This window comes from Mixia osmundae (assembly GCF_000708205.1).
Source record: "Mixia osmundae IAM 14324 unplaced genomic scaffold scaffold_5, whole genome shotgun sequence".
Classification (NCBI taxonomy): domain Eukaryota; kingdom Fungi; phylum Basidiomycota; class Mixiomycetes; order Mixiales; family Mixiaceae; genus Mixia; species Mixia osmundae.
In genome coordinates this window covers 108,807-133,978 of record NW_014575559.1, presented here as the reverse complement: position 1 = coordinate 133,978, position 25,172 = coordinate 108,807, and the positions used below count along the sequence as shown (strand labels likewise).

Below are 25,172 nucleotides of genomic sequence, written 5' to 3'. Positions count from 1 at the left end.
GCCGCTCAAAAAGTCGTCGTCACTTGCACGTCACGTTACTGAATCGAGGCGCGACTGGCTTGTTGCTATTTCGTTGCCTTGCCATGGGCACTCTGTACAAGGGCCACTACGGCCATGAGACAGGAGTGACAGCTGACGCACGATGCTCAGCTAGCAGTGCAAGCTCTCGCCGGGCTATCATTGACTCTCTACGCAAGCCGTCCCCCTTTGCGCGAGTTGGCCAGCTTGGCTCTGCCGAGTCGCCTGCCATCACAATAACAGAACCTGCGGCGATAGCAAGTACCAGCAGAAAGCATGGAATGCCGATCTCGAACGCAAAACATATGCCCGCACGCAGGATATCAAAGTCAAAGAAGCCACTGACGACGATCAGCGTCGGACGGACGAACAACAAAGCTATACGTAGCTTCAGTGGTAGCAGTCCCGAGCGGGCCATCATCGTTGACGACGCTGTGAGGGACACACAAAGGAAAAGCTCGCCCAAATCCATACATCCGCCGCGAGCGCCTCGCAAGCCCTCAGGTACGCCGTTCCGCGACAATACTTAAGCAAGCTGACAAAGAGCAGGAGATGATGACGTGATCTGGCTACCTCGGGCACCAGCAAAAATCAGAAAGTCGCTCGAGCCACGAGCAGATGGGGACAGCAAGCCACGAGAGCCTGAGAGACCTCCGCCCCAGCTTTCACGAGGCAAGTCGCCTGAACGGCCAATTCCATTCGCAGAACCGCGGCCTGGGCCAGCCATCGTCGAAGTCCTCACAGACTCTGCGATCTCACGGAAAGCGTTTTCTGCGACATATGAAACACCTGTGCCCCGGAAACGCCAGCCAGAGCCTTGCACATGCAGACCAAGGTCAGACTTACGCAGACTATTGACACTTTGCGAGCAAGAGCAGCCATACACATTCGATTCCTTTGTCGGTCAATTTCCACTCGTGACACTCTGCGCAGATCAAGTGCTCAGCTGGCGTAAGATTGGCGAAGCATCCTACTCTGAAGTCTTCACGGCATCAGCAAACGCATGGTACTCTCATGCGACGAGCACTGTTGTCAAGATCATACCAATCGTCTCACCCTCGCCGAATGCGAACATGGAACTCGCAGCGACATCGCAGCCTGCCGATATCGAGCGTGAAATCGAGATCAGTTACTTGCTCGAGCAATCGCACGTACCGGGCTACGCTAAGCTCAGAGGGTATGCCGCTCGTTCTTGCCCACATCGTCGCTAAGGAAGACCGCAGAGCGTATGTTGTGCAAGGAAAATACCCCGAAGAGCTCATGCAGCAATGGCAAGCCTATATGGAGACTGGCAAATCGCTCAACCCGAGCCCGGAACTCTTTGACGATGAGCAAGCATACGCAATCCTGTGCCTCACTCATCACGGCAAGGACCTCGAGCTAGCAAAGCTCAAAAATTGGACAGAGGCGGCCAGTGTGATGTGGCAAGTTGCAAAGTCCGTCGAGGCGGCAGAAGAGGCTTGCTCCTTCGAGCATCGAGATCTGCATTGGGGTAACGTCCTGATCTCTCGCGAGCCGCCCGAGAAGACGGCAGATCAAGACTTTGTGGCTTCCTTCGGACGAATGCGAGTCGCCTCGTCATCGAAACAGTCGTGGCCCACTTGTCTCGACAACACAGAGACCGGTATTACTGCCACAATCATTGACTACACGCTTTCCAGAGCAACGCGTAAATCTGGCGATTTCTTGTCGGGCGGTTTCGAAGATGAGAGCGTATTCGAAGGACAAGGCGATCTGCAATTCGACATCTATCGGCAGATGCGAGAGATTTGTCAAGACGACTGGTCAGTTTACGTCCCCTTTACCAACCTGCTTGTAAGTCCCTGTCATCTATCTTCCTAGCGCGCGCTCACAGAATCCTCAGTGGCTTCACTACTTGGGCACCAAAATCTTGAATGAGAAAGCACCAAGAACACTTGCATCCCGCACAAGTCTCGGTTTTGGCTTTATGAGCCGGCCAGTATTTGCTTCGCCCGGTATAGCGACTGCGAAGCGCGCGAGCGCCGTCGACAAGACTGCCGAATTGCGCGCGCACCAGTTCTTGCTCGATGCCGTTTCCAACCTATCGAACGAGATCGAGCAAACGCTTGACCGAGTTCGTAGCCAACGCAAAGCTCGCCAAGGTCGAGCGGGTCGACGCAGTCGTGCTGCTAGTCTGGTGAACTCTGGCGTGATTTCGAGCTCCTGGCAATCGGCAGGCGACTTCGCCAATTGGATCCGGCACTATGAGGACCTCGACCTCATGCTCCCAGAAGACGAGGACTAGATGAGCAGATTGTTGTCACGCATGAACTTGATGGCGAGCTCGAACCCGACAAAAGTAACGGCTGCGCTTGGGATCGCTCGAAGATAGGTTGGCGTGAGACCACGATAGAAGGCCTCGAGGCCTTCCTTGGCGTAGATCGACCTGAAGGTGTTCGCAATGTAGTTGGCACCGTTGGGTGGTTTGTCGGCAAGCTGAACTCGGCTCTTGACCACGTCTGTGTTGCACATCAGACCTGGATCGTGGAGGGCGTAACATGACCATACCTAGAGGATAGCAGAGAGTCCAGTAGAGTGCACCCCCGCTCGCGCCGCTTGCGAGCAATGCCCATACGGGCAGCTCTGTGCTGGGACCGTGACGCTTTTGGAATTGTCGCTTGCTGAACTCGTATGCAAGGTAGAAGCCTGCAACTTGGAGTGAGCTGCCAAGTCCCAGTCCAAGATCTACCAGAGCTGACCACCGTAGGCAGGTATCTCTTTGACGACGGTGACCCAGAAGCCACGCATGATGCCACGTCGAAAGCCCCATGTATTCCACATCTCGCTAAGTACCTTGGAAAGCTTCTTGTCCGTGGGCTGACCATACTGTCCCTGCATTCGGATTTTGAACATCTCTACAGGGCTTGCGAGGAGTGCATTGGCTGCGCCTGCCATGCTGCCTGCCAGAGCGGTCTGGGGCAGGCTGAGCTCAGGGTAGGGTGAGACGAGATGCTTTGCTTGGCCGTAGGCGGCGAACAAGAGTGAGTTGACACCCGCTACGCCGATCAGAGGCGATGCCATGCCTGCACGTAAGCCCTTCTCAGACGTTCACGACGAGTCTGCAGGCGGCTGACTTGCCTTTGTACAGAGCCAGCACGCCCTCTTTGCGGATGGTCTGGGTCGCGATATCGAGCGGTCCCTTGAACATGCCTCTTGGGGAAGTCTGGGCCCTTGTCTTGATCGTGTCCTGGCCAGCGGCATGCGTCAGGCAGCCTCAAAGCATGGCAGATGAGAGCGACGCACGAGTGGCTGACCGACGATGACTTGACATGCTCCGCCGAAGCTGCCTGCAATGAGTGAAGCTGCAGTCGATGGCGGTGGATGCTGGAGCTTCTCTGCATCCATCGTAGGCGAGGATTCGCCCATAGCAGCCCGGGACGAGTGACTGAGAGATCACAACTTTGGCGCAACCACACGCTCCAAAATTTGGCAGACGACAACAAGCGACGAGTCTCGTGGCTTGCTTCCCTCCTGCTGATCAAATGAGCTCGGGCAAGCTCAAGATCAAGAAGAGCGAGCGTGCAGAAGCAAGGGATATCGCAGGCTGGGCAGGTTCTCAGCCAGACTTCTCAAGACTGGCAGGTAAACCGGTCGACGAAATCGAGATGGAACTCGATGACGCACACCCTCGTGTCAATGGCCACAGCAGCCCTCAAGATGACACACGGGAAGAAGAGCTTGATGCAGACGAGCTCCTGTCGCTCGCGCAGAGAACGCTGCCGTCCAGCCGCACAGCGCCACGACTTGCATTCATCCATGAACAGCTCCTGCCTCGTCTCAAGCGTCAAGGCTATTCAGGCGAGTCTCGCTGCTTTGTCATGTGCCCTTGTCTCGATGCTGATACATGTGTCGGTAGATCTGCAGGAGCGACAGGCCCTTGCGCCCTTGGTCAAGCTCATCCTTCAGACTTACTCGCGCTACGCCGACCGAGCTTCACGTCACGCCGTTCTCGATGTCTTGCATGTACTCGTTGCGACTGACGCCTCTGTTAGCGACGCTTCTCCCGCAAACTTGACTTCCCATATCATCGGATGGCTGTCGAAAGAAGTAAAGACACTGGCAAGCTCACCCAGCTCGTCTGCTCCGACCTCACTGTACACCTTGGCCGCTTGGGGTTTTACTATACTGTCATCGCTCGAGACGAGCCAAGCAAACTCTGTAGAGCTCAGGAGTTCCGCATATCCTGACTTGTTGCCTACCGTTGCACTTGCATACCACGCCTCGCAAGAAGGCGAAGGACACCAACGTCAACGGACGAGAGTATCCACTCATCATCTTGCCGTGAGATCATTGCGGAGCTTACGAGTGCAATTGCCCGCCTTGCTCGGAGCTTTGCTCGCCAACAAGCAAGTGTACACCCTTGCGCTTCTCGGCTTACTGTGTACAGTTGGTGCAGATGATCCCGCCTTTGCAACGACACTGCAAACTAGAAAGCAAGAGATCATCACTTTGTATACTCAGCTCGTGCTCAGTAGTAGGACACTGCCGCCACAACAGACCCGGATAGCTCTGTGCAACACTCTGAACAGCATCGTCACCGATATCGAAATGACGGAGCACGTCATGCCCGTGGCTGACAGAATGCTCTTGCGCTCCCCGGAAGTCGCCCTGCCTGTGCTCGAGGCTCTCTTTGCATCTGCAGAATGCCCATTAGATTTTATGCTATCGGAAAAGTTCCTTACTGCCGTTCTTAATCAGCTCCGCTCAATCAAGGAGCCTTTGCGCAACGATGGCGTGAAGCTTGTCCTCACGATTCTGCCACGCCTTTCTCAGGCTAAACGTCAAGCAGACTTACTGGCACTCCTCCTCGCGCCCCTGCGAGATGGCAAGACAGCGTCGGCAGAACATCGCGTTGCGCTTTATGCCATCCTACGTGATTTCACCCAGACAAAGCAGTCGAGTACAACGATACTTCAAATCATCGCCTTGGTACTGCTGAAAGAAAGTCACGAAGAGGCGCTCAAAATGGCAATGTCATGTTGCTCGGTGCACCTCGGTGCCTTGTTGAGATCGGACTCGATCGATGCGGCTCTGACGAACGATCTCGTCAAGCTCCAGATAGACATCAAATCTTCGCTGCGCAGATATGTCCTGGCAGGTCTTGCCGGCGCTCTTTGGCAGCTCGATATAGATGAACCCAATGCTGCCTCCTTGACTCTCGCCCGAGCATTACTGCCCTCACTCGAAGTCTCACTTGACGGTCTGATCGGTCAGCCCGCTAGCGCTGGCACGAACGGACCATTGGAAGGCTATGTTGCTGCTGCGTTGTCGCTAGGCCTCATCGCACGATGGCTGCCTGATCGATCGCGCATGGACAATCTGGCTAGATCGCTCCTCAATGCCGGGCCTCGACCATCTTTCTTATTGTCCGAAAGAGTTTATACGAAGCTGCAAGACCCCACAGAAGCGATCTGGCTTGCGCGGGCTCTTCTTGCTGTTCTGTTGCAGAGCATTCCTGGTCAAGAGCCATCCCAAGAAAAGGCCATCAGTCAGCTCGCAACATACCTAGCACTCGATTCTCGTTGCTTAGAAGCAAGACGCGCAATACTGGAAGCCACTGTGACCGTCGATGCTCTGCAAGCGCCACTCTTACGTGGCATCGAGAAAAGGCTGCAAGAGACCGATCCGGACATTGGAACAACAGCGCATCAGTCTTCGCGCATCAGATCTGCCATCACAGCGCTCGCCGGCCCTCGCAAAGCAGCGCATCTCGCGCAAAATCGAAGACTGGTAGATCTCTTCCTACCGAGCCATCATGCTCTGTGCCGCACCGACCGCTCAATCCTCTGGATCGATCTGACCCTTTCGATAGGTCAAAAGCCAGATCAAGTGATCAGCGAGCACTTTGACGAGCTCATCGCGCATTGCCTGCTCGGTCTCGCGTCGTCAGCCTCGAGCACACGGGATGCAGCTAAATCGTCGTTAGCTACTTTATGCCTCGTTTGTCCAGGTCTTGCGATTCCAAGACTACTTCAAGCGGCTCGGGAAGATCTCAAGCCAGAATCTTTCAGCTGGATCGGGCCTGATGAGCTTGCTATCTACGAGACGCCAAGCGATGTTACCTTCAGCGATCCTCTCGAGAAACAGAGAGCTCAGCCGATCTATGCCAAGGGCAAGGATCGCGAGCTTGAGCAATGGGACGCAGAGTTACGCGCCAGTATAGCCAAGAAGCGAGCCACGCCCGTCAATCTGTCGAAAGCCGACCAGCAGCTTGTGCAGAAGCGTCTTGCAGAAGAGGCCGACGTTCGAGCGCGTGTCGTTCTGCATATGGACGCAGCTCGCCGTGGCTTGGCGGTCATTGACAGTCTTGTTAGCTCCCACACTCAAGAGATTGCTCCGCACATGCCTGAGCTTGTCTCGGCAACGCTTGCATTTGCGAATCAAGCCATTGCAGCCCTCCTTGCCATGCAAGGCTTGGCGACGTTCCTTGCCTTGGCAGACAGATGCGATGACTGCACGACAAATACCCGCACTGCGCTTGCAATGGCGGTTTTGCGAGTAGCCCGCGCCAAGTTCGTTCCGGAGCACTATACTCACGAGCCTTTGAACCTGCTCGTCACGCGCACGATGTATAAGCTACGCTTCCAAGCCGAACAGAAGCCTCTCTCGCTCGGTACGTTTGCATTTGCGCATACACTTGTCAGATCGATCATTGCTTGCGGCGGTGTCGCCGTCGATAGCGAGCCAAAGGATGAAGGTTATGAGCAGATTGCTTTGGCAATTGACTTGCTCGGCTTTCAGGCACGAGAATGTGCCAGTCCGCTGTTCCCACGCTCAGCTGTTCTGAAAGACCTGCTCCTTGCGCTCGTCAGCTACCCCAGCTTGGTTCAGACAGCATCGAAGGCGCTTATCGACGCAAGCCATGCGCTCGAGAACAACGCGAGCGAGGCAGAGATGCGGTTGCTTCTCCGCGGTTTGCTGGTTGAAGAGGACCAGCTCCGACTGATTTGTCTCCAAGCGGTACAGCCGCTCGACCTGACAATCTTCGACTACTCGAACGAGCTGTGGCTAGCTTGTCAAGACGAAGTCGAGCGCACGAGGAAGCTGGCCACGGAATTGTGGGAGGAGAACGGCCTCGATGTATCGGAAACCGCCTGGGCCGACCTCAAGCCGTTCTTAAGTCAGTCATGTCCACATCCGTACAGTCGTGGGCTGATACAGGGTTGCAGAGCATGAGGTTAAGTTCGTGCGCGAAGCAGCTGCCCGTGCCGTTGCTGCCGCCCTTGCTCTGATACCGCAAGACGTTCTGGGCATAATCCAAGATCTCACATCAGACTACATGTTTGAAGTATGTAGAAGACTCTTCACATCATTCTCCTACTCAATTATCACATCCGCAGAAGCGCGACAGACTCCCGGAATACGACCGTTTCGGCATGCTGATCCCCGAGTCGCTCAATCAAGAGGATCCATGGCAAGTACGAGTCGCCTTTGCTTTGACAGTCAAGCATCTTGCGCCACAATGCCAGCTGAAGGAGATTCAAGCTGTCTTCTTGCTCTTCATATCTGTACAAGCCTTGGGCGACAAGGACGATCGCGTACGTTCGACTATGCTCGAAGCGGCCATCGCATACATCGACTGCCATCATGGACAGCATCTGCAAGAGCTGATAGGCATACTCGAAGCGTACCTTGCTGCTCAGCATCCTGCAACTCGTACGGACGACGACATCACCGAAGCAATTGTCATTCTTTATGGACGAGCTGCACGTCATCTTGATTCGACGGACCCCAGAGTCAAGCAAGTCATGACGCGACTCATCGAAGCGCTCAAAACACCCAGTGAGATGGTCCAGATCGCGGTTTCGGACTGCCTGCCGCCGCTCGTCAAAGCGCTGCGCGATGATGCGCCCGGTCTGATCGACCAGCTGCTGCGTGATGTCACTTATGCCGCCAGATACGCCGAGCGTCGCGGGGCTGCATACGGCCTCGCTAGCGCCGTCAAAGGTCGCGGTATCTCTTCACTGAAGGACTTTTCCATCATGTCTCGTTTACGCGATGCGATGGATGACAAGCGCAACGCAAACTCGCGTCAGGGCGTACTGTTTGCTTACGAGTGTTTCTCGGCCATTCTTGGGCGGATTTTCGAGCCATACGTCATTCAGCTCTTGCCCCAATTGCTGTCAGCCTTCGGTGACGCATCGGTTGAAGTACGACAAGCCGCGCAGGACGCAGCACGCGTGATCATGGGCAAGCTCTCGGGTCATGCAGTCAAATTGATCCTCCCAACGCTGCTCGAAGGTCTCAACGACAAGCAATGGCGGTCAAAGAAAGGTGCAATTGAATTGATCGGCTCGATGGCCTTCCTCGCCCCCAAGCAACTGTCAGCTTCTTTGCCAACAATTATCCCTCGTCTCACAGAAGTCCTGACCGATTCGCACACACAAGTCAGATCCGCAGCTAACACGAGCTTGAAGCGTTTCGGAGACGTTGTCACCAATCCAGAGGTGCAAGCAATGCAACAGATACTACTGGCAGCTCTCGTCAAGCCTACCGAGAAGACACCAGAAGCGCTGGATACTCTGCTTGCGACAAAGTTTGCGCATTATCTTGACCATTCTGCGCTCGCTTTGGTAAGTCTCGTTAAATCAAGGGAGAATAATATCAACTCATCCGTATACGCAGATTGTCCCTATCCTCGAGCGTGGCTTGCGAGAGCGTAGCGCCGAGACAAAGCGCAAAGCATCGCAGATCGTCGGCAATATGGCGACTTTGACTGACAGTAAGGATCTCGCACCGTATCTCACATCCCTCATTCCCAGAGTACGGGAGGTCCTCATCGATCCCGTGCCCGAAGCTCGAGGAACAGCCGCAAAGGCGCTTGGGAGTCTCGTCGAGCGTCTGGGAGAGGATGCTTTTCCCGACCTGTTGCCATCCTTGCTTGAGACATTGCGCTCAGATCGTGGGGGCGTTGATCAGCAAGGTGCTGCGCAAGGTCTGTCAGAGATCCTGTCAGGCTTGGGCACAGAGCGACTTGACTCGATCCTGCCCGAGATCATCGCCAACACAAGCAGCTCGAGATCATACGTCCGTGAAGGCTTCATGTCGCTGCTTGTCTTCTTGCCAACCACTTTCGGCGATCGCTTTACACCGTTCCTCAATCGAATCGTACAGCCAGTACTTGCTGGTCTGGCTGATGATTCAGAACTTGTACGAGATGCGTCGATGCGCGCCGGTCGCATGATTGTCGCCAACCATAGTACTACAGCAATCGATCTGCTCTTACCCAGTCTCGAGAGCAGTCTCTTCGACTCCAGTTGGCGCATCCGACAAAGCTCCGTGCAGCTCGTCGGCGAATTACTTTTCAATATCTCTGGTATTAGCGGCAAGAATGAGATAGAGGAGGAAGGCGAAGAGGATCAGCACGTCGGCAGAGAATCGTCACGCAAAGCTCTTGTGGACGTGCTCGGACGCGAACGGCGCGATCGCGTGCTCAGTGCAATCTATCTTGCCCGTCAAGATGCATCGGGCGTCGTGCGTCAGTTCGCGACCCATGTCTGGAAGGCCTTGGTCCATAATACGCCTCGGACTGTCCGCGAGATCTTGCCAACGCTTGTCAATTCGATTATCAAGATGATGGCAAGCAACGGCACGGAACAGAGGGAGACTGCTGCGCGCACAGTAGCCGAGCTTTGCCGCAAGCTGGGCGAGGGCTACTTGGGTATTATCGTCGAGATCTTGCAGCAGCGATCGCAAGGCGATCAGGCGAGCCGACGCGGCGCGTGCTTGACATTTGCAGAGGTATTGACTAGCGCAACCAAGGCGCAGCTTGAGCCGCATGAAGACGAGATCATCAAGTCCATCCGTCTTTCGCTTGTCGACGCTGACGCTGTCGTCCGAGCTGCCGCTGCTCAATGCTTCGACACATTGCAGAAGCATGTCGGTGCTAAAGCCGCTAGTCAGACGATCCCGACTTTGCTTGGCGCAATCGCGTCAGACAGCGAGACAGCAGAAGCCGCGCTTGCAGCGCTCATCGAAATTGTGCAAGTTCGCTCGAGCGCTGTGCTGCCCAGTATCGTGCCGACCCTCATTAAGAGGCCTGTATCTGCAGCCAATGCGCGCGCATTGGCAGAGATCGCTGCGGTTTCCGGCCCATCGCTAAATCGGCGACTGCCAGATATTATCGACGCGCTCGCAAGCACGAAGCAAGACCTGAGCGCAGAGGAAGCGGCGTATGAGGTCATTACGGACGCCATTGAGTCGGTTCTGCGTTCTGTCACAGATCTCGAGGGCCTCAATATTCTGTCGGCACATCTCATCGGACTCGCTAAAGCTGCGTCTCCCACCAGTCGGGCATCTGCATGTGGTATCTTCGCCGTGTTCTGTCAGGTAGCCTCTGTGGACTACTCAGACTATGCTGTCGACTGGATCAGACAGTTTATATCATCATTCGACGATCGTGAGCCACTCGTAGTGGATGCCGCCTGGAATGCGATGGATGCTCTCACCCGCTCGACGCCAAAAGAAGACCAAGAGGCCTATGTGATCCCGCTTCGTCGTACGATCGAAGTGACCGGTGCAAGTGGCCGCGATTTGCCAGGGTTCTGTCGGCCTAATGGCCTCAAAGCGGTGCTGCCGATCTTACTGCAAGGCTTGTTGAATGGTACGGCAGAGCAGCGCGAGCAGGCAGCCTACTGCCTCGGTGATGTCACCGAGCGGACCTCTGCCGAATTCATCAAGCCCTATGTAACTCAAATCACTGGCCCTCTCATCCGCATTGTCGCGGAGCGATTCCCGCCGCCGGTCAAGTCGGCCATTCTCAATACCTTGACGGTATTACTGGCGCGCGTGCCGCAGCTCGTCAGGCCGTTCTTGCCCCAACTTCAGCGCACTTTCATCAAATCGGTCTCAGACTCAGTCAGCTCCAACATTCGATCTCGAGCGGCTCAGGCACTCGGTGTGCTCATGGCAGTCCAGCCACGGGTCGATCCTGTGGTGACAGAGCTGCTTGCGCTTGCAAGCGGTCAGAGCGAGGATATCAAGCTCTCCGCTGTATCTGCGCTCGCGAGCGTCACGATCAGCGGCGGCAATAACGTCACTCAGCCAGTCCTCGCCAGAATGATCGAGCTCGTCGGCGAGGCGTTCGTCGAAGAGACCAAAGGTGCGCGCAAATTGAGCGCGTGCGAGCGTATGGGCTGAAGCAGTCGCAGATGCTTACAACCTCGTTCTCGGCCAGCTCCTGGGCGGTCTCATACTCCATCACCCGAAAGAAGTTTTGCCATTCCTGGAGTACGTGCCTTGGGGTGACTGTGCATGGTCTTACTGATCTCGCAAAACTGCAGTGAACACATCCTGCAGGATCCGCCGACGATTTTGGGCAGCATGTGCCTCGCCGCCGTCATCGAAGTCGCGCCAGCCCAGCTGCATAGTTTCAACACATCTATGCTCATCGTGAACCGGGTCATTCGACTGGCTCAAGTTGATCAGGTACGCCCTTTTGCCTGTTTGCAATGACGAGGCTGACTCGACTCTGCAGCCTGCCATCTCTCGGCCTGCTCGGGAGACAAGAGATCACATGCGTCACCTTGAGCCGTGGAAGAGCGATGAGGGTGTTCAGGACAAGATCAAATAGATGACATGCATCTCCTTGTGGGCAGTGCCTACGTGTGTTCGCGCGCGTGCACCGTAGTCGACGTCGCGTCAGGTTGGTTCTCATGCGAAAGTGCCGGCAACCTGACGATCTGATGTCCCTTGCGGATTGCAGCCAAAGCAATGCGCAGTCTGGGCAGCGAAGAGCACGGCGGAAAGGTGTTCGGGGCCTGTCGAGCGTGTTGCTCCTGCTTCAGGCTTTGCTACTGCTGTCAACGGTAGCGAGGCCTGCTCTTGCCAAAAAGGCAGACAAGAAGTCTGCAGCAGCAGCAGCCGCCGCACCCGACTACAAGACGCGAGTACCGGGGACAGTAGAGCGGACGCTACCCATCAGAAGTCATTCGCTCTTTGCCCGTCAGTTTCATGCCGCTCGAGCCACGTCAATGATCTTTGGCTGATGCTCACGGTGCCTGCAGCCTACGTGGACGCAGATCTGCAGAATCGATGGCAAGCTTGCCCCTTCTCTGATGTCTCGACAAGCTGAAGGCGGTCACGCAGGTTTGACTTTGGCGGCACAGCCATCGTCAACACCAACAAGCACATCCGACTCACGCAAGACAGGCCGTCCCAAGCTGGCTGGCTGTGGTCTCGCCTACCCATCACACCGACTGGCTTCGAGATCGAGTTTGAGTTCAGGGTGGACGGCAAGAGTAATACCCTCTTTGGCGACGGATTCGCCGTTTGGCTCACTTCATCACGCGCCACGCAAGGCCCCGTCTTTGGCAACGAGGGTCCGCTCAGCTCGCCTGCACCTGACGTCAGAGCTGATATTGACGAGCCTCTCCAGATCTATGGAGGGGCCTTGCCATTTTCTTTGATACCTATGCCAACTCGAGGCACTCGGTGCGCGCCGCGTCTCTTGCCACCGCCTTTGCTCATCACTAGGATGCAGTGGGCTTTCCCGCAGATCCTAGCGATCAATAATGACGGAACGACTTCTTACGACCATGGCTCAGATGGAGCCACACAATCAGAGATACGCTGCTCGGCAAGCCAGAGCCTGCTCCCAAGTGACCACTGCTCACGTTTACTATCGTTCTCAGATCGATTTCCGACGGACAGACGTAGCTGCAAAAGCAAAGATGACCTACTTTCGCAACAACTACTTTGAGCTCGCGATACAACACCGAGCCTGGGATGAATACGAGACATGCTTTGTCATACGTAATCTGACCCTGCCAGGCTCACCGTTCTTAGGCTTTACTGCAGCTACCGGCGACGTGAGCGGTGCGTGTGCTTGGTCTGTTTGCAACGACGCAACTGATGTCTCCCCACAGATGACCATGACATCGTGTCCGTGTCAGCCTACAACGCACTCTATCACAGCCCGAGTGCGAATGCCCCGAAACGCTCGCGAAGATCATCTTCATCAGCGGGCAGCAAATTCCTCAGATTCGTCACGACTCTCATCAAGTGGCTGGCCATTCTGGTCGTCATCGGCGTTGCTGCAATCGCGTTCAGAGGCTGGAAGACTCAGCGCAACAACAAGAGATTCTAGCAGGAATGCTACGTTGTCAAGGATTTGCAGCGCTGCTTACGACTCCAGTCTAGGCCTGCTATACCTGATATCGCTCGGCGAGGCGTTGCCGGATGGCAGGATTGAATTGCTCCATGATCGCTGGCCAGGTATCGCCGCTCACCGACTTGAAGCCATTTAGGATCTGCGTGGACTTGTAAGCGCAAAGCGGGCCGTTCAGGAAGCCAACATACACTTCTGAACATCTCGAATAGCTCTGGCGAGGGTTTCTGCCAGCGTGCGACCGCATTGAGGAAGAATTGGAAGTGCTGCACCTCAGGTCAGCATAAACCGATTGTTGGGCTGCAAGTACTCACGTTTGAGAGGCCGTTCGGATTGGCTTGGATGACCATGCAGATGCCCCTGAAGGCCGAATCCTTCTCCTCGTTGTCCTTGATATCCGCAAGCGCTGTACACCTACATGCGGCAGCTCAGCTGTCAGGTTCTGTGGGAATGAGCCCCGTGGATGGACGTACCACGGCTGAATGAAATACGCGAGGTGAGGCGCAACCACGGCAGGGCAGACTAGGCCAACACGGCCGATAGTGACCGCAGAGTTCTCCGTCAGACTTCGAGGTACTTTGGGCGAGACCATGAGCGGTATGAGACGTTCTAGCAGGGCAGGTGCGAATTGCTCCATTTGTGCGCCATGCTTCAGTGCGATCTCGCCTGCTGCCCAAGAAGCATTGTTACACACGCTGACGACGTCGTGATGGGGTTCTAGCTCGATTTGCTCGACAAGATCGGGCATGATCGCTGGCAAGACTGGCACGAGGAGCGGGAAACACGAGATCGCGCTGTCGCCGAGCAGAGCATACGCTGATTGCCGCACTGGCGCATCGGGATGCTGCCTCCTTCGTGAGCTTTGAGCAGGAAGAGTCAAATCATTTCACCTTGAGACAGGCAGACAGCACTGTCAATAACGGTGGCTGGACGTTTGCTACTAGCGGTGAGATCGACGAGCCCAATCCTTGCGTGAGACCGCTGAGCAAATCAAGAGCCACAACGAGGAATGTACGGTCGGGCTCGTCGTTATGTGCTGGCTCATTCTGGAATGTCGCAAACTCTGTCAAGCTGGACGAGCAAATACGGACGCATCGTTCAAAGACGGGCTGCGCGTAAGGACCAAAGCCGTCGCCGATGGCGATAACGACCGATGACATACACTGCTCGATTTGTCAGACACACGGCGCTGGAAGTGAGTGAGATGGCTTGCCTCGAGTAGCGGAATGATCGCAGGATCGTCATCTAGTAGCGACTGCCATTTCGATATCAAGGGTGGCATGATGATGTCGATGTATGCTTTGTTGTTCAGAGCCGTGCCAACTGCGTCTGATAATGTGCCGATAGCATCATACAGGATGAACAGATTCTTCGTCTGATATTTGCCAAAGGCAATTACGAGGTTGCGTAATATCGGATCGAGGAAATCGTTGAGCTCTGGCCCTGCTTCTTCTACTAGCGTCGCGAATGCACTGCAGCCAGCTTGCTGAACGCGTTTGTTGTTGTCGAGTACCATTCGGAGGAGCCCTTCGACTGCAGGTAGAAGATATGTCGCCTTGTGGCCAGGTTGCTCGGGCGTTGGGATCGTCCAGCTGGAGTATCTCCCGAGCGTCCAGCAGGCAATCGATCGTACCAGCGGCTATGCGTTGATCAGCTCGGCTCAAGTATGTAGAAGTCGCGACGGACCTTTGCATCTTGCAGCATCTGAAGCAAGTATGGCACAAGAACGGGCAGATGCGCCTCGATGCCATTAATGCAGCCTGTCGGGCACCAATGTACATCAGCAAGGGTCTGCATCGCAAGAGATCGGACAGACCGTCTGCAATAGCGCCGAGTGCCAGGATGCCGGATTCTCGTTGAAGCCAGTCATCACTCCATAACTTCGTTTTCAGGTGCGGTAACAATAGGGTCAAGAGCTCATCGCCGAAGTGGTTGGCCAGGACATCGAGCGCTGCAGCAGAGCATTTGCGCAATGTCCACGACGTATCCTCGTCCTCCTCCTCGTCATCTTCCTCTTCCTCTTCGTCCTCATCTGCGTCTTGATTTGAGGTGCCATTGGCGGGCGGAGCAGATCCGGAAGCTTCCGCCGAAGCAGGATCATGCTGCTGAGCGTGTTGACGGCCCTGCACAAATCTAGGCTTGATGTCTTCTGGTCGATCGGGCACAGCAGCGTTGTCTTCGTCGGGTTCGTCGAGCATGAGTAGCTCATCCTCGTCGTAGACCATTCCGTCGAGCAAGACCGGCGCGATTCGATCCAAGTAAGGCTTGAGCGCATCTGAGATATTGGCGTCTTCGGCGAAAGCGAGCCAGAACTCGCATGCCTCTCTCGCTAGATCTGGATCTGTCTCTTTGCAGCAGTGAAGCATGTAGTCCACGACAGGACCGAGATCGGGCAGCAGCCTTTCCGGCCAGCTCGAGAGGAGCTGTACCATGGACGAGCAGACGAGTCTCCTGACGTCTGGCGAAGGGTCAGAAGCGCGCTTAAAGAGAGCTTGTAGGAAGGCGTCTATGTTTGTCGACATGGTGGGCGGACGCGTGCCGTCAGTCTTGAGCATACTCTGATCGACGATGAAGGGCGAGATGGCCTGAAGTGATAAAATTCTGATCTTGACATTGTCCGAGTCAAATGAAGCGATGAGCTTCGGTATCAAGTAGTCGAGCGGTCTCTGTCCGTTGTATTGCGCCTGCTCCAGCTGTCTCGGCATATCTTCACAAATCTTGGCGATAGTATTGAACGCGGCCTTTGAGTGAGGTGCGACGGTGTCAGCACAATATCAGGCGGGACGACGAGAGCAGCTCACTTCTTGCACGGGCACAGACGGCGAGTCTAAGAGCTTGATGAGTTCGGGCAGCGCGTCGGGCCATTTGTCCAGGCCGAGCTCGATAGTGAGCCAGGCGACGACAGAGCTTGCTGTTCGCCGGATATCTTGCGCGTGATCTGCTAGGCCTCGAAAGACGACGGAGCGAACATACTCCACGACCGAGGGTGGCCAAGTCTGAAGCTTGAGTCGGATATTCGTCTGGAGCAGGTAGCCTGCCACGCTCCTGTATTGCGATTGAACGCCGTCGATGGGCGTGACGAGGACATAGGCCAGGTAGTTGTTGTAGTCGGGTATGTTGGCATTGAAGAGATCGATCCTCTGAGCGGCGCAACCCAATATCAGACAAGCTCCTTTGACTGGGATGGCCGCGAGCAGGAGCATGACAGGGCTAGGCACGTACCGTTCTGACTGCAGCTTGTACTTGATTGTCCGATGACTGCGACTGCTCAAGGCAGTGGAGGAGCTCTGTCAGGCCCTCTGTCTGCGGTGTCCAATCTGCCATCCTGCTCCCTGACGGCTACAAATGTGCTTTTGTACTTCTATCTTTGCTATCGTCTGCTGCTCCTGGTCGCCGCAAGCTGGCTTGGCCGCCCACTCAGACGTCTACAGATCGTCGTGGATGCCTCTGTCCAGCCGTCTAGATACACAGACAGGCCATCAATCCGGGGTAAAGTCGCCTTAAAACCAGCAGCTGCTCGTCGGTCAAGCACAGGACGATGCTCAAAAGGTTTGACGCGTATCGCGTAGCGTACCTACCGCACGTACAAGCCAAGCAGCATCGCTTCCTCCATCATGGACGCCATGGACGACAATCCCTTCCAGACCGATCAGGAAGGCTTCGGATCGCATGCCGAGGAGCGGCAAGCCCTTCAGCAGGAAGATGAGCAGGCCGCGCCAGACCCTGCACCGGGTCCCTCGACACCGCCAATCCAAGCGAACCGACCGCATCCAGTGGCGACGCAGTCCCCCCGCCTGAGAGATGATCCGTCTCGCAAGGATGCCATTCAGGCACGTCCTGCGCTTATGCTGCCAGACGCTGAGCTGATGACGCACGTACAGATCATCGACGCTCAAAAGACTTCAGAGGGCGGTACATCGTCGTCCTACATTGTCTACCTTATCAGATCAGAGGTGAGCTTGGTCTTCGTCTTCTCCGGAGATCAGACTGACGCGTCAGCAACGCAGCAAGGCGACGCGAGGAGGCGGTACAGCGAATTCGAGTCGCTCCGTGCCATCTTACTCAAGCTGTATCCCGTCCTCATCATTCCGCCAATCCCGCCCCATCACACACTCTCGGACTATGCGGTCAAGCAGAGCAAAGCCAAAGAAGATGCCAATGTCATCGCCCGTCGCAAACGTATGCTCACCGTCTTTCTCAATCGTATCGGCCGACACCCCATCCTGAGCAAGGAGGCCCTCTTTATCAAGTTCCTGCAAGGCAATATACCATGGGTAGGCTGGTCTACGTCAATGCTGGCACATGTACTGACTCACGAGGTCAGGCGGAAGTGGCACATTCGCCCATGGTCACTCAGCTGCCAAAGAATCCCCTGCGCGCGCCAGCAAGAGATCCGACCGACACCGCCGCTGCGCAACTCTATGCTTCACTGCCGCTACCGTCTACGGGTCAACTGCCGCAGGAGCCAGACCAGCGCTTTCTTGACTCTGAAGCCTTCACCGCCAAGTTCTCTGCTCATCTTACCACCAGCATGGAGCGCATCAACCGCCGTCTCATGAAGCGATGGGCGGATTTCTCTGCCGATCACGCCGAGCTGGGCGCCATCATGAACGGCTTCGCGTTGACCGAAGGCGAACCCCTTGCGCCTGCGATCGAGAAGACCGGCCAAGCGGTCGACGCAACCTATGTTCACACTAACGTGCTCTTGCAAGAGTGGGAAAAGACCTTCACTGAACCTCTGGCAGAATACGCGCAGTTCAGCACGATAATCAAGGGCTTGCTCAAGTTCAGGCACAACAAGCACATGCAGTTTGAGATGACGCGTGATGTCCTCGAGACCAAGCGCGTCCAGCTGGAAGAACTCGAGCGCACAGAAGCAGAAGCGAGGCGGCTAGACTCGGCACTTGATCGAGCGAGCTCTCGTGTCAGACCGCTCGACAGCCAAGGTGAGGTCGAACATAGCTCGCGAGCGAGCGAGGAAGGGCCTCAAGACGAAGCCAACAATGATCTTGCTTCGAGCGCTATGCATGGAAGGACAGACTCCACGAGCTCTGCCAGTCGTCGCGCTGGCTCCTTCGGCTTCTTAGGCTCGCTCAGTCATTCCATCCAGAACATCATGGACAACGATCCCGAGGCGACCAGACGGAACAGTATTGGTAAAACGCAAGATACGATTGCACAACTGCGCGAAGGCCTCCTCTCGACCGAACAAGATCTCGTCTTTGCCAGCCAGACCATCCAGGCCGATCTCGATCGTTTCCAGCGTCAGAAGGTTGCAGACTTTAGAGAGATGTGTCTCGCCTTTGTCAACAACCACAAAGACTGGGCTCAACAGAATCTCGAGCAGTGGCAAGAAGCTAAAGCAGAGATCCTAAAGATTCCTGACCCACCTCAGCTGTTGTACTCGTAGAGCGTGCATGTCATCCATCATATGTGATTGACGTCATTCTCGGTTGGTCCAGTCGACTTGGAAAAACACGTTGTTCCTCGTCGGATAGTCCTCCGCAGCGGACGAAGACAGAGCCGCATTCGCACAGGACGCGATCGGCCCGCCCCTTCTGACTCTGCGTGGACTGACTTGCTGACGAGGCGAAAGCGGCCTGTCCCTGAGCAGCCACAAGGCGCTGTAGTTCGCGACTCAGCAGGCGTGTCCTAGGCTCCTAAGCGTTCGTAGCCAGGCTCCGTGCGTCAGCGCGCTGCGAGCAGATCCAGACTGCAACGTCTCCGATCGTCTTACCGCTCGTCAATCTCAGAACATTTGGTGGGTGAGCAAGGACATTGCGTTCGACGGTGACTTCATCACAGCTGGTAGATCCGCGAGATGCTTAGAGTTGTACAAGACACATTGCGCTCACCCATGCGCAGAGCAGGCAGGATCTCGTTTGTTGATAGTCATTCTTCGACAAGGATCGGTAAACCACGCCATCTCCGCCTCTAAGCTGTGCGCCGCAGGCAGATACAGCAATACGCTTGACCCCAAAGGGCGTGGTGATCGCACTCTTTGTGAGCAAGACGAGAATGAGAGCGGGAAGCGAGCGGCCAGGAGGGGCTCGGTTTTTGGCTGGTATAATCATTCATGAGCGCTTCCTCACGTTCTACGTGGACCCGAGGTGATGATGATGCATGTGGCAGGCTATGTCAAGTAGCTGAGCGAGTTAGCTGAGCACAGCCGTGCTCTTGAGGTTCATTGTTGTTCGTATCGTCATCAGATAGCTCGATAGGCAAAGTGAGCAAATCACAGCGTGTCGACACCGAACAGAGGGACAAATGGGAGCGCTTCTCGGTTCAGTGCGTCACCGATGCTTTGGTCAGACTTCAGAGACTCTCATGAGGCTGGTCCGGGACGTGGCCCTGGCGTGCATTGAGGGGACGAAGGGGGGACGTCTGCACGCGGCAGGCTCGATCACTGTGAGCACGCCATTGCTGCATTGCTTCGTCCTTGGCTCATTCTCGCGGGCCTATGCAAGTCGCCGCCTTGTTGGCTGGATGATCCATGACTGATCGCTCATGCGTAGAGCAGGTCCTAGCGCGACAGCGACATGCAGCACCATCGAGTCTGACCGCCAACTCGCTACAACTGTTTGCCGACGACATGGCGACAGCCCAGCGACAACAGCAGTCATCTTCGCATATGGAGCAGTCTCTACAGCAGCGTCAGAGATTCCAAGCAGGCGTACAGCTCGGCTCAGACCGACATCCGAATGGCGAAGTAGTGAGCGGCTCGAGCTCTGCAGTGGACGACAGAAGCAAGCCAGCGATAGACCAAGGATGGTCTCACACGACGCTAGCGAAGGGCAAAGCTTGGTACAAGCGCCAGAACGTGACGCTCGAGCTCGTCAATAAGGGGTCCGTCGCGCGAGATCATTTGGCGAATGAACGTACCGTGCTCGCCTGGCTTAGATCAAGCCTGTCGCTAGCGTCCATCGGCGTCGGTCAGTGTCTGCTTCCGACCTGATGAGCTCCGGATGACGTTGTCTCGCAACTCGCAGCGGTGACGCAGCTTTTTCGTCTGTCCACCATCCTCGAAAACGGCAGTAGCGGTAGTGCTAATGCGCCATCTTCAGCAGTCGCCCAGTCCGCGCTCGCTCATGTCCAATCACTTCTGTTCATCCCGGCCGAAGCACAGCCAGATGCATCCTTGATGGCGCGACAAGGCTCTTCAGATACAGACGCGACAGAGCAAATGCTGCTGTCCGCTGTCCGCGCGCTCACAAACGTTGTGATCGCACAACAGGTAGAGATAGACTCGATGATTACTTCACAGGCCAGCGAGAAGCTACGCTATCGTCGTCTAGGTCAGTGATATCATTCAGCCCCTCAGACACTCGACTGATACAAATCGCGCGTCAAGGCAAGCCCATCGGAGGAACCTTTCTTCTCCTGGCGCTCGTCTTCCTCGCCCTTGGCTTCCACCGCTACTTTGCCGTGCAGGAGGCACTGACGAGGGATATGTATGTTCCGGCCCGCCGCAGCGTCATCTTTTCCTCCTTTGTCGTCGGCGCGCTCACCGCTGCGGCATTTGCGAGCATCTTGGCCATCGCCTGACGCGCTGCGGCTACGGCCTCAGCTATCGCCTGCCCCACAAGATGCAACATTGTCTCTGGCGTAGCAACGCGCGCACGGGCATGAAACGCCGTGCCGGATGAGATGAAAATTGCCAGGCAATCGCTCCGTTGGAGCGTCTCCTGCTCCTCCGTCTCATTGTCACCCTCTTTTCTACTTGCGGTCTTTGTGCATCGCTTCGAAGTACCAAAGCTCCTCACAGCCGGCCGCGCCAATGTCGCAAGCAAATGACAAGGAAGCTGCGCCAAGCGACCTTGTCGATCGTCAAGGAGTGCAATCGATTGCTCCAAACATGCAAGGCGACGAAGGTGCCTCACAGTCATCTCAACGTCAGTTCTCCCGCAGTGGCTTGCTTGAATGCTCATCTTTTCCGTGTACGCTGCACAGACCGCCCAGATGCGCCGCCCGCGCTCCAAGCTGAAGAGCATCTCCGCCACGAGCCGCTATCCCCTCGAGCTCAGCGAGCGAGTGGATCGACTGTCAGTAGTAGCGCGCGGCTAGACACGCAGAAAGGCCGCAAGGACGCATCTCGCTGGTCCTTCGAAGAATCTGCATCAGAATCAGGAGACTCGTCTCGTCTGTCGATTCAAGTCCAAGCACCGACGCTCAGCGACAAGGCCTCATATTCCCACCTGTCTGGCCAGGCGTCAAGTGGCAATCAGAGCAAGCGGAGTAGCAACTCGTTTGCTTTTGGCTCTGGCTCGAACAGCATCAATAAGGAGCCGTCTTCGCTTTGCTATCTGCAGCGCCCGACAAGCCCGCTCCTCGTCACCAAGCGGTCGTCTCGTACCGTCGAGCGTAGTCCGTCTCAGACGTCCAAATATAAGCCTGAGGAGCACCTGCAAGCAAACGCGTCAAGCGAAGGCAGCGCGCCCGATCACACGCCTCCGGATCTCACGTTGACCGTGCCTGATACCGCCGACGAGCTTGCTGCCCTTCCTCTTCCGTCAACCACTGTAGAATTTGCGAAACTCAGCGTTAGTGGGCTGACAGATCCGACACGGCAAAGGGCAGCCTCTGCGCCGATCCTCGTCGCGCCCCAACCTCGCAAGATCAGTTTACTGATACAAGATCCTCGATTCAGATCTCCGGGTCGTTCATCCTATCGAACAGAGTCTATTACTTCCAGTAGCAGCCAGTCATCGGCGAACGAGAGATTCAGTCGAGACACTTTTCAGACCGCAGCCTCAAAGGCGCCACAACCGTACTTTGCTGGCTCATCCATCTTCAGAGAAAGCTTCTCGTCTGTTGCTCCTCGTCCTGGCGATCGAGTATCTGTCGTTGCCTCGGAGACTGGCTTGCGAGTATTTCCGGTCCCTGACAGCCCATCGCAGTACAGCTCCGACTTTCTTAGTGACTTTGCGCCTACACCGCCGCCTCGACCGAAGCATAAGAGCTCTGCAGCAGTACTTCAGCGTCGTCTGATCACCAGTCCTATAGAGCGAGCAGATTCGCCTCTTCCTGCACCTTTCTTGCCTGGTCTGAACCCGCTTTCTGGCGTTTGGCGAACAGTCACGCCAGATCTCGTTGAACCCGAGCCTGCAAGCCTTTCTTATAGCCTCGCGAAAGATTGGCGGTACTCCTCGGAACCTACTGACAGCTCCAAAGCGCGCTTCCAGACTCTGCCACTTGATCGATCTGCGATCCGTTCAAGTGTATCGCGCGAGAGCATCGTAGACGACGTACAAAGCCCTAAATCTGACCTCGAAAAACCGCATAATCCGGTAGAGCAATTGAAGCGCTCACGCATTTGGTCAAAGCCCTTGTTACCGGAAGCCTTCTGGAGACGCAAGAGACGGTCTAGCGATCACTCGGAGAGCACAATCAAGGTAGAACGCGCAGGTACGCGTGCCTGGCGAGGTCAAAGTGTTGATCTGCCCCCTCTGCCCGTGCCGCTCGTCCCGACCGTCTTCTCGCGAGCCTCACACGACGTCAGTACAAGCCACCAACGGCATTCGGCTCTGGCTACGAGTCGCTCGGCTCTTATCAAGCGTCGAGACACCGTACAGATCGGAATCAATCGCCAGATGGATCATCCTTACCGTACAGCGCAGATGTCCTCTTTCGACCCTAGAAACTTCCACCAGGCTCATTTCAGAAGTGTACAACCAGCTCAGCCAAGCTCTAACAGATCTTCGCGAATCGTGCAGCGCCCTCAAACTGCTACAAGCTTCCAGAACTCGCACGAGCGTGTATCCGGGCCAGATGAAGAGCGACAGCGCTCGTCCTTGATTGGCAGCAGACCTGCCTCGCCCGTGTCAGTACACAGTGCCAGATCTACATGGGGTAACGCCGACGTAGCCAATACTCGTATACGCGCGGCTTCGCCAACGATGAGCGAGAGCGCTCGGAGGAAAACGAAATCAGATTCGCGGCGCTCTTCGGCAGCTCCGAATCGCGAGAGCACGTCAGCTCCGCGCTACTCGACCCATCAGGGTCACCAGCGCTACTCTTCGTACAATGCTAGCCAAGCCAAATCGATGCAATACCATAGCGATCGTCAACGAGCACAAAGCAATGTCGCTGCTGTTGCCAATCACCGCGATCGCCACGTGCGGACAGCTTCGCTACCGCTCAACACATTTGACGTTCGAGGCGATTTTGACAACGTGTCAAGGCCGTACAGCACCGTCGCCCAGGAAGTTCGCAGTACGAGCTTGTTAGTCTCTGTAGCATAGCATTGATACATAGTCTAATTCGCTCGAAGTGACAGGCAACGAAACTTGTCAGACCCGACGCGCGAAGACGCATCCCTGGATCTTCGGGCGGCCAACGCGTCATCTACGAACCTGATTAGCGGCGATTACAAGGACGTAGTCTTGTCAAGTATGCCTGTGTTGGGCACGGATTGGGCAGCTGATGAAGGCCGAATGGCTCGCAAGGAGGCAAGGAAGTCGCAATTCCGACAGAGCAAGGCCGGCGTTGCAGTCAATGAGCTTGGTGAATGGCAGCGCGGAGAGCGTAAGCTGTGTGGCTGGTTCGGATGGCGGCATGGTGTATGCGTCCTCTTCGCGATCATCGTTGCGCTCGGCATCACGCTCTATTTCGTCATTCCGAGAACACCTTCGGTCCTGATCAGCACGAGCCAGCCTCTTGCGCTTGACACGACATATGCCGATCCTGTCTTCAGCCACGGGCCGCCCGCCACCTTTGATTGGCATGGCGTTCTGAATTTGGCTTGTGCGTTCACTTGGGAACGACGTATTGCGCGGCACTGACCCTGTCAGCAGTTGACTCAACAGACAATTATATCCCGATCCATCTCTCGAGCTTGAGTGCCTCGATCAAAGATCTTAACACCAATGCCGTCATCGCGACGGGGAGTAAAACGGGTCTCGCATTGCCGGGCAAGGCTCAGAGCACCGTCGCTCTGCCTATTCATTTTGCGTATCAGGCTAACAACGATACCGATACGACGTGTGGGTCCCTCGCTGTCCTGTCATTGCCGTTCTGACGGATGTTCATAGTCCAAGATATTTACAAGGGCTGCTCGAAGAGCTATACAGGCGTCACTCGTCCTGGCCTCAATCTCGTCGTGCATCTGTCAATGTCTATTGTTGGAATCATCGGCAGCAAGACCGCGAACACACAGCTGTCCGATCTCGCGTGTCCATTCCAGCTGGCAGCTAGCGCATAAGGTCAATGCGCGCCGCGCAAGTGACGTAGAATATTGCATGGAGACAGCGGATCAGTCTGTGCTTGCAACAAAGTGGTTCGTACGAATAATGCACGAATGTGGTCCTGCGGAAGTTCTCAGCGTCTATGCCGAACGATGTAGGCATACTGACCGGGCGGTGAGTGCTTGCAAGTCGGAGACGCATCTGCATCTACATCTGGCCAGCAATACCTGCGCATGGTGTGAGCGAGCATCGCATGCTCCTCAATGCTCGTACGGCTTAACAATCTGGGGACCGACGAGGTATTTGGCTGCATCGCGTGTCAGATGGCCACCAAATTGACCCTATCGAATGACTGACGTTGATCTGTATAGAGCCAAAAGACGAAAGTCGCGTATTCGCGACAGCAGGCATAGTCTGGCCGGCTGATGAGCTTCAGCCTGCGCAGCTTATGATGCTCTCACCGTCGTCAGTCCAAGTATCTTCACGCTCGAGTGGTCCTCTCTCGCCGCGGATTGTGATCTCAATAAGCGCTCGATTGTAGGTTTCGGTCGCTTCTCTTCGGGATATGGCAACTCGATGAGCCTTTCTGAACTCGGACTGTTCGCGCTGATGAACATGATCATGCTGAGCAGACCGTGAAGCTCACGACATAGACCGCAGGCTTCTGTTCGATGCTCCCGGCGTCGAGCAAGACGGTCAGGCCACCGGAATGATAGGGCATAGTGAAGTCGCCGAGATGGGTACAAAAAGCAGAAGCATCATAAAGAATCTGCCAGACTCGGGAGATGTGGGACCGCCCGGCCAGCTTGCCGGCGCTCGCTTCCATCGGCGCGTCGTGAGGC

The 25,172-nt window shown here is 55.7% G+C and overlaps 10 protein-coding genes across 10 annotated transcripts; 6 read left to right on the top strand and 4 right to left on the bottom strand.

The window, feature by feature from the left end:
* Positions 1 to 83: 83 nt before the first annotated feature.
* Positions 84 to 2,284, top strand: L969DRAFT_94304 (uncharacterized protein; the record flags this gene model as incomplete). Its single annotated transcript, XM_014712372.1, has 4 exons — positions 84 to 522; positions 568 to 1,195; positions 1,242 to 1,833; positions 1,883 to 2,284. The coding sequence occupies 4 exons, from the start codon at positions 84 to 86 to the stop codon at positions 2,282 to 2,284; spliced, it is 2,061 nt and encodes a 686-aa protein (XP_014567858.1).
* Positions 2,285 to 2,299: 15 nt separating this feature from the next.
* Positions 2,300 to 3,405, bottom strand: L969DRAFT_94303 (uncharacterized protein; the record flags this gene model as incomplete). The annotated part of the gene is made up of 6 exons (XM_014712371.1): positions 2,300 to 2,360; positions 2,426 to 2,498; positions 2,548 to 2,685; positions 2,739 to 3,062; positions 3,118 to 3,226; positions 3,283 to 3,405. 6 exons carry the CDS (start codon positions 3,403 to 3,405, stop codon positions 2,300 to 2,302), a joined length of 828 nt encoding a protein of 275 aa, XP_014567857.1.
* Positions 3,406 to 3,473: 68 nt separating this feature from the next.
* Positions 3,474 to 11,633, top strand: L969DRAFT_87172 (uncharacterized protein). The gene is made up of 8 exons (XM_014712370.1): positions 3,474 to 3,837; positions 3,896 to 7,159; positions 7,209 to 7,327; positions 7,380 to 8,612; positions 8,665 to 11,140; positions 11,190 to 11,268; positions 11,322 to 11,466; positions 11,516 to 11,633. The coding sequence occupies exons 1-8, from the start codon at positions 3,522 to 3,524 to the stop codon at positions 11,609 to 11,611; spliced, it is 7,728 nt and encodes a 2,575-aa protein (XP_014567856.1). The 5' UTR covers positions 3,474 to 3,521; the 3' UTR covers positions 11,612 to 11,633.
* A 60-nt stretch (positions 11,634 to 11,693) lies between these two features.
* On the top strand, positions 11,694 to 13,126 carry L969DRAFT_621617 (uncharacterized protein; the record flags this gene model as incomplete). Its single annotated transcript, XM_014712369.1, has 7 exons — positions 11,694 to 11,982; positions 12,045 to 12,075; positions 12,127 to 12,359; positions 12,416 to 12,471; positions 12,521 to 12,616; positions 12,672 to 12,855; positions 12,906 to 13,126. 7 exons carry the CDS (start codon positions 11,694 to 11,696, stop codon positions 13,124 to 13,126), a joined length of 1,110 nt encoding a protein of 369 aa, XP_014567855.1.
* Positions 13,127 to 13,184: 58 nt separating this feature from the next.
* On the bottom strand, positions 13,185 to 16,471 carry L969DRAFT_94300 (uncharacterized protein; the record flags this gene model as incomplete). The annotated part of the gene is made up of 10 exons (XM_014712368.1): positions 13,185 to 13,289; positions 13,339 to 13,413; positions 13,462 to 13,561; positions 13,621 to 13,991; positions 14,038 to 14,310; positions 14,361 to 14,786; positions 14,834 to 14,907; positions 14,964 to 15,888; positions 15,949 to 16,287; positions 16,370 to 16,471. The coding sequence occupies 10 exons, from the start codon at positions 16,469 to 16,471 to the stop codon at positions 13,185 to 13,187; spliced, it is 2,790 nt and encodes a 929-aa protein (XP_014567854.1).
* A 245-nt stretch (positions 16,472 to 16,716) lies between these two features.
* Positions 16,717 to 18,591, top strand: L969DRAFT_103164 (uncharacterized protein). Its single transcript, XM_014712367.1, has 4 exons — positions 16,717 to 16,977; positions 17,029 to 17,100; positions 17,155 to 17,421; positions 17,472 to 18,591. Exons 1-4 carry the CDS (start codon positions 16,762 to 16,764, stop codon positions 18,555 to 18,557), a joined length of 1,641 nt encoding a protein of 546 aa, XP_014567853.1. The 5' UTR covers positions 16,717 to 16,761; the 3' UTR covers positions 18,558 to 18,591.
* An 80-nt stretch (positions 18,592 to 18,671) lies between these two features.
* On the bottom strand, positions 18,672 to 19,381 carry L969DRAFT_87168 (uncharacterized protein). Its single transcript, XM_014712366.1, has one exon. The coding sequence runs from the start codon at positions 19,219 to 19,221 to the stop codon at positions 18,973 to 18,975; it is 249 nt and encodes an 82-aa protein (XP_014567852.1). The 5' UTR covers positions 19,222 to 19,381; the 3' UTR covers positions 18,672 to 18,972.
* A 33-nt stretch (positions 19,382 to 19,414) lies between these two features.
* Positions 19,415 to 20,692, top strand: L969DRAFT_94298 (uncharacterized protein; the record flags this gene model as incomplete). Its single annotated transcript, XM_014712365.1, has 4 exons — positions 19,415 to 19,609; positions 19,668 to 20,079; positions 20,137 to 20,442; positions 20,499 to 20,692. The coding sequence occupies 4 exons, from the start codon at positions 19,415 to 19,417 to the stop codon at positions 20,690 to 20,692; spliced, it is 1,107 nt and encodes a 368-aa protein (XP_014567851.1).
* Positions 20,693 to 20,924: 232 nt separating this feature from the next.
* L969DRAFT_49020 (uncharacterized protein) lies at positions 20,925 to 24,347 on the top strand (the record flags this gene model as incomplete). The annotated part of the gene is made up of 5 exons (XM_014712364.1): positions 20,925 to 21,039; positions 21,098 to 23,369; positions 23,418 to 23,890; positions 23,941 to 24,129; positions 24,178 to 24,347. 5 exons carry the CDS (start codon positions 20,925 to 20,927, stop codon positions 24,345 to 24,347), a joined length of 3,219 nt encoding a protein of 1,072 aa, XP_014567850.1.
* On the bottom strand, positions 24,232 to 25,160 carry L969DRAFT_87165 (uncharacterized protein). Its single transcript, XM_014712363.1, has 6 exons — positions 24,977 to 25,160; positions 24,792 to 24,927; positions 24,688 to 24,744; positions 24,604 to 24,637; positions 24,499 to 24,557; positions 24,232 to 24,451 (listed from the first exon to the last, which is right to left on the bottom strand). The coding sequence occupies exons 1-6, from the start codon at positions 25,154 to 25,156 to the stop codon at positions 24,399 to 24,401; spliced, it is 519 nt and encodes a 172-aa protein (XP_014567849.1). The 5' UTR covers positions 25,157 to 25,160; the 3' UTR covers positions 24,232 to 24,398.
* Positions 25,161 to 25,172: the final 12 nt, after the last annotated feature.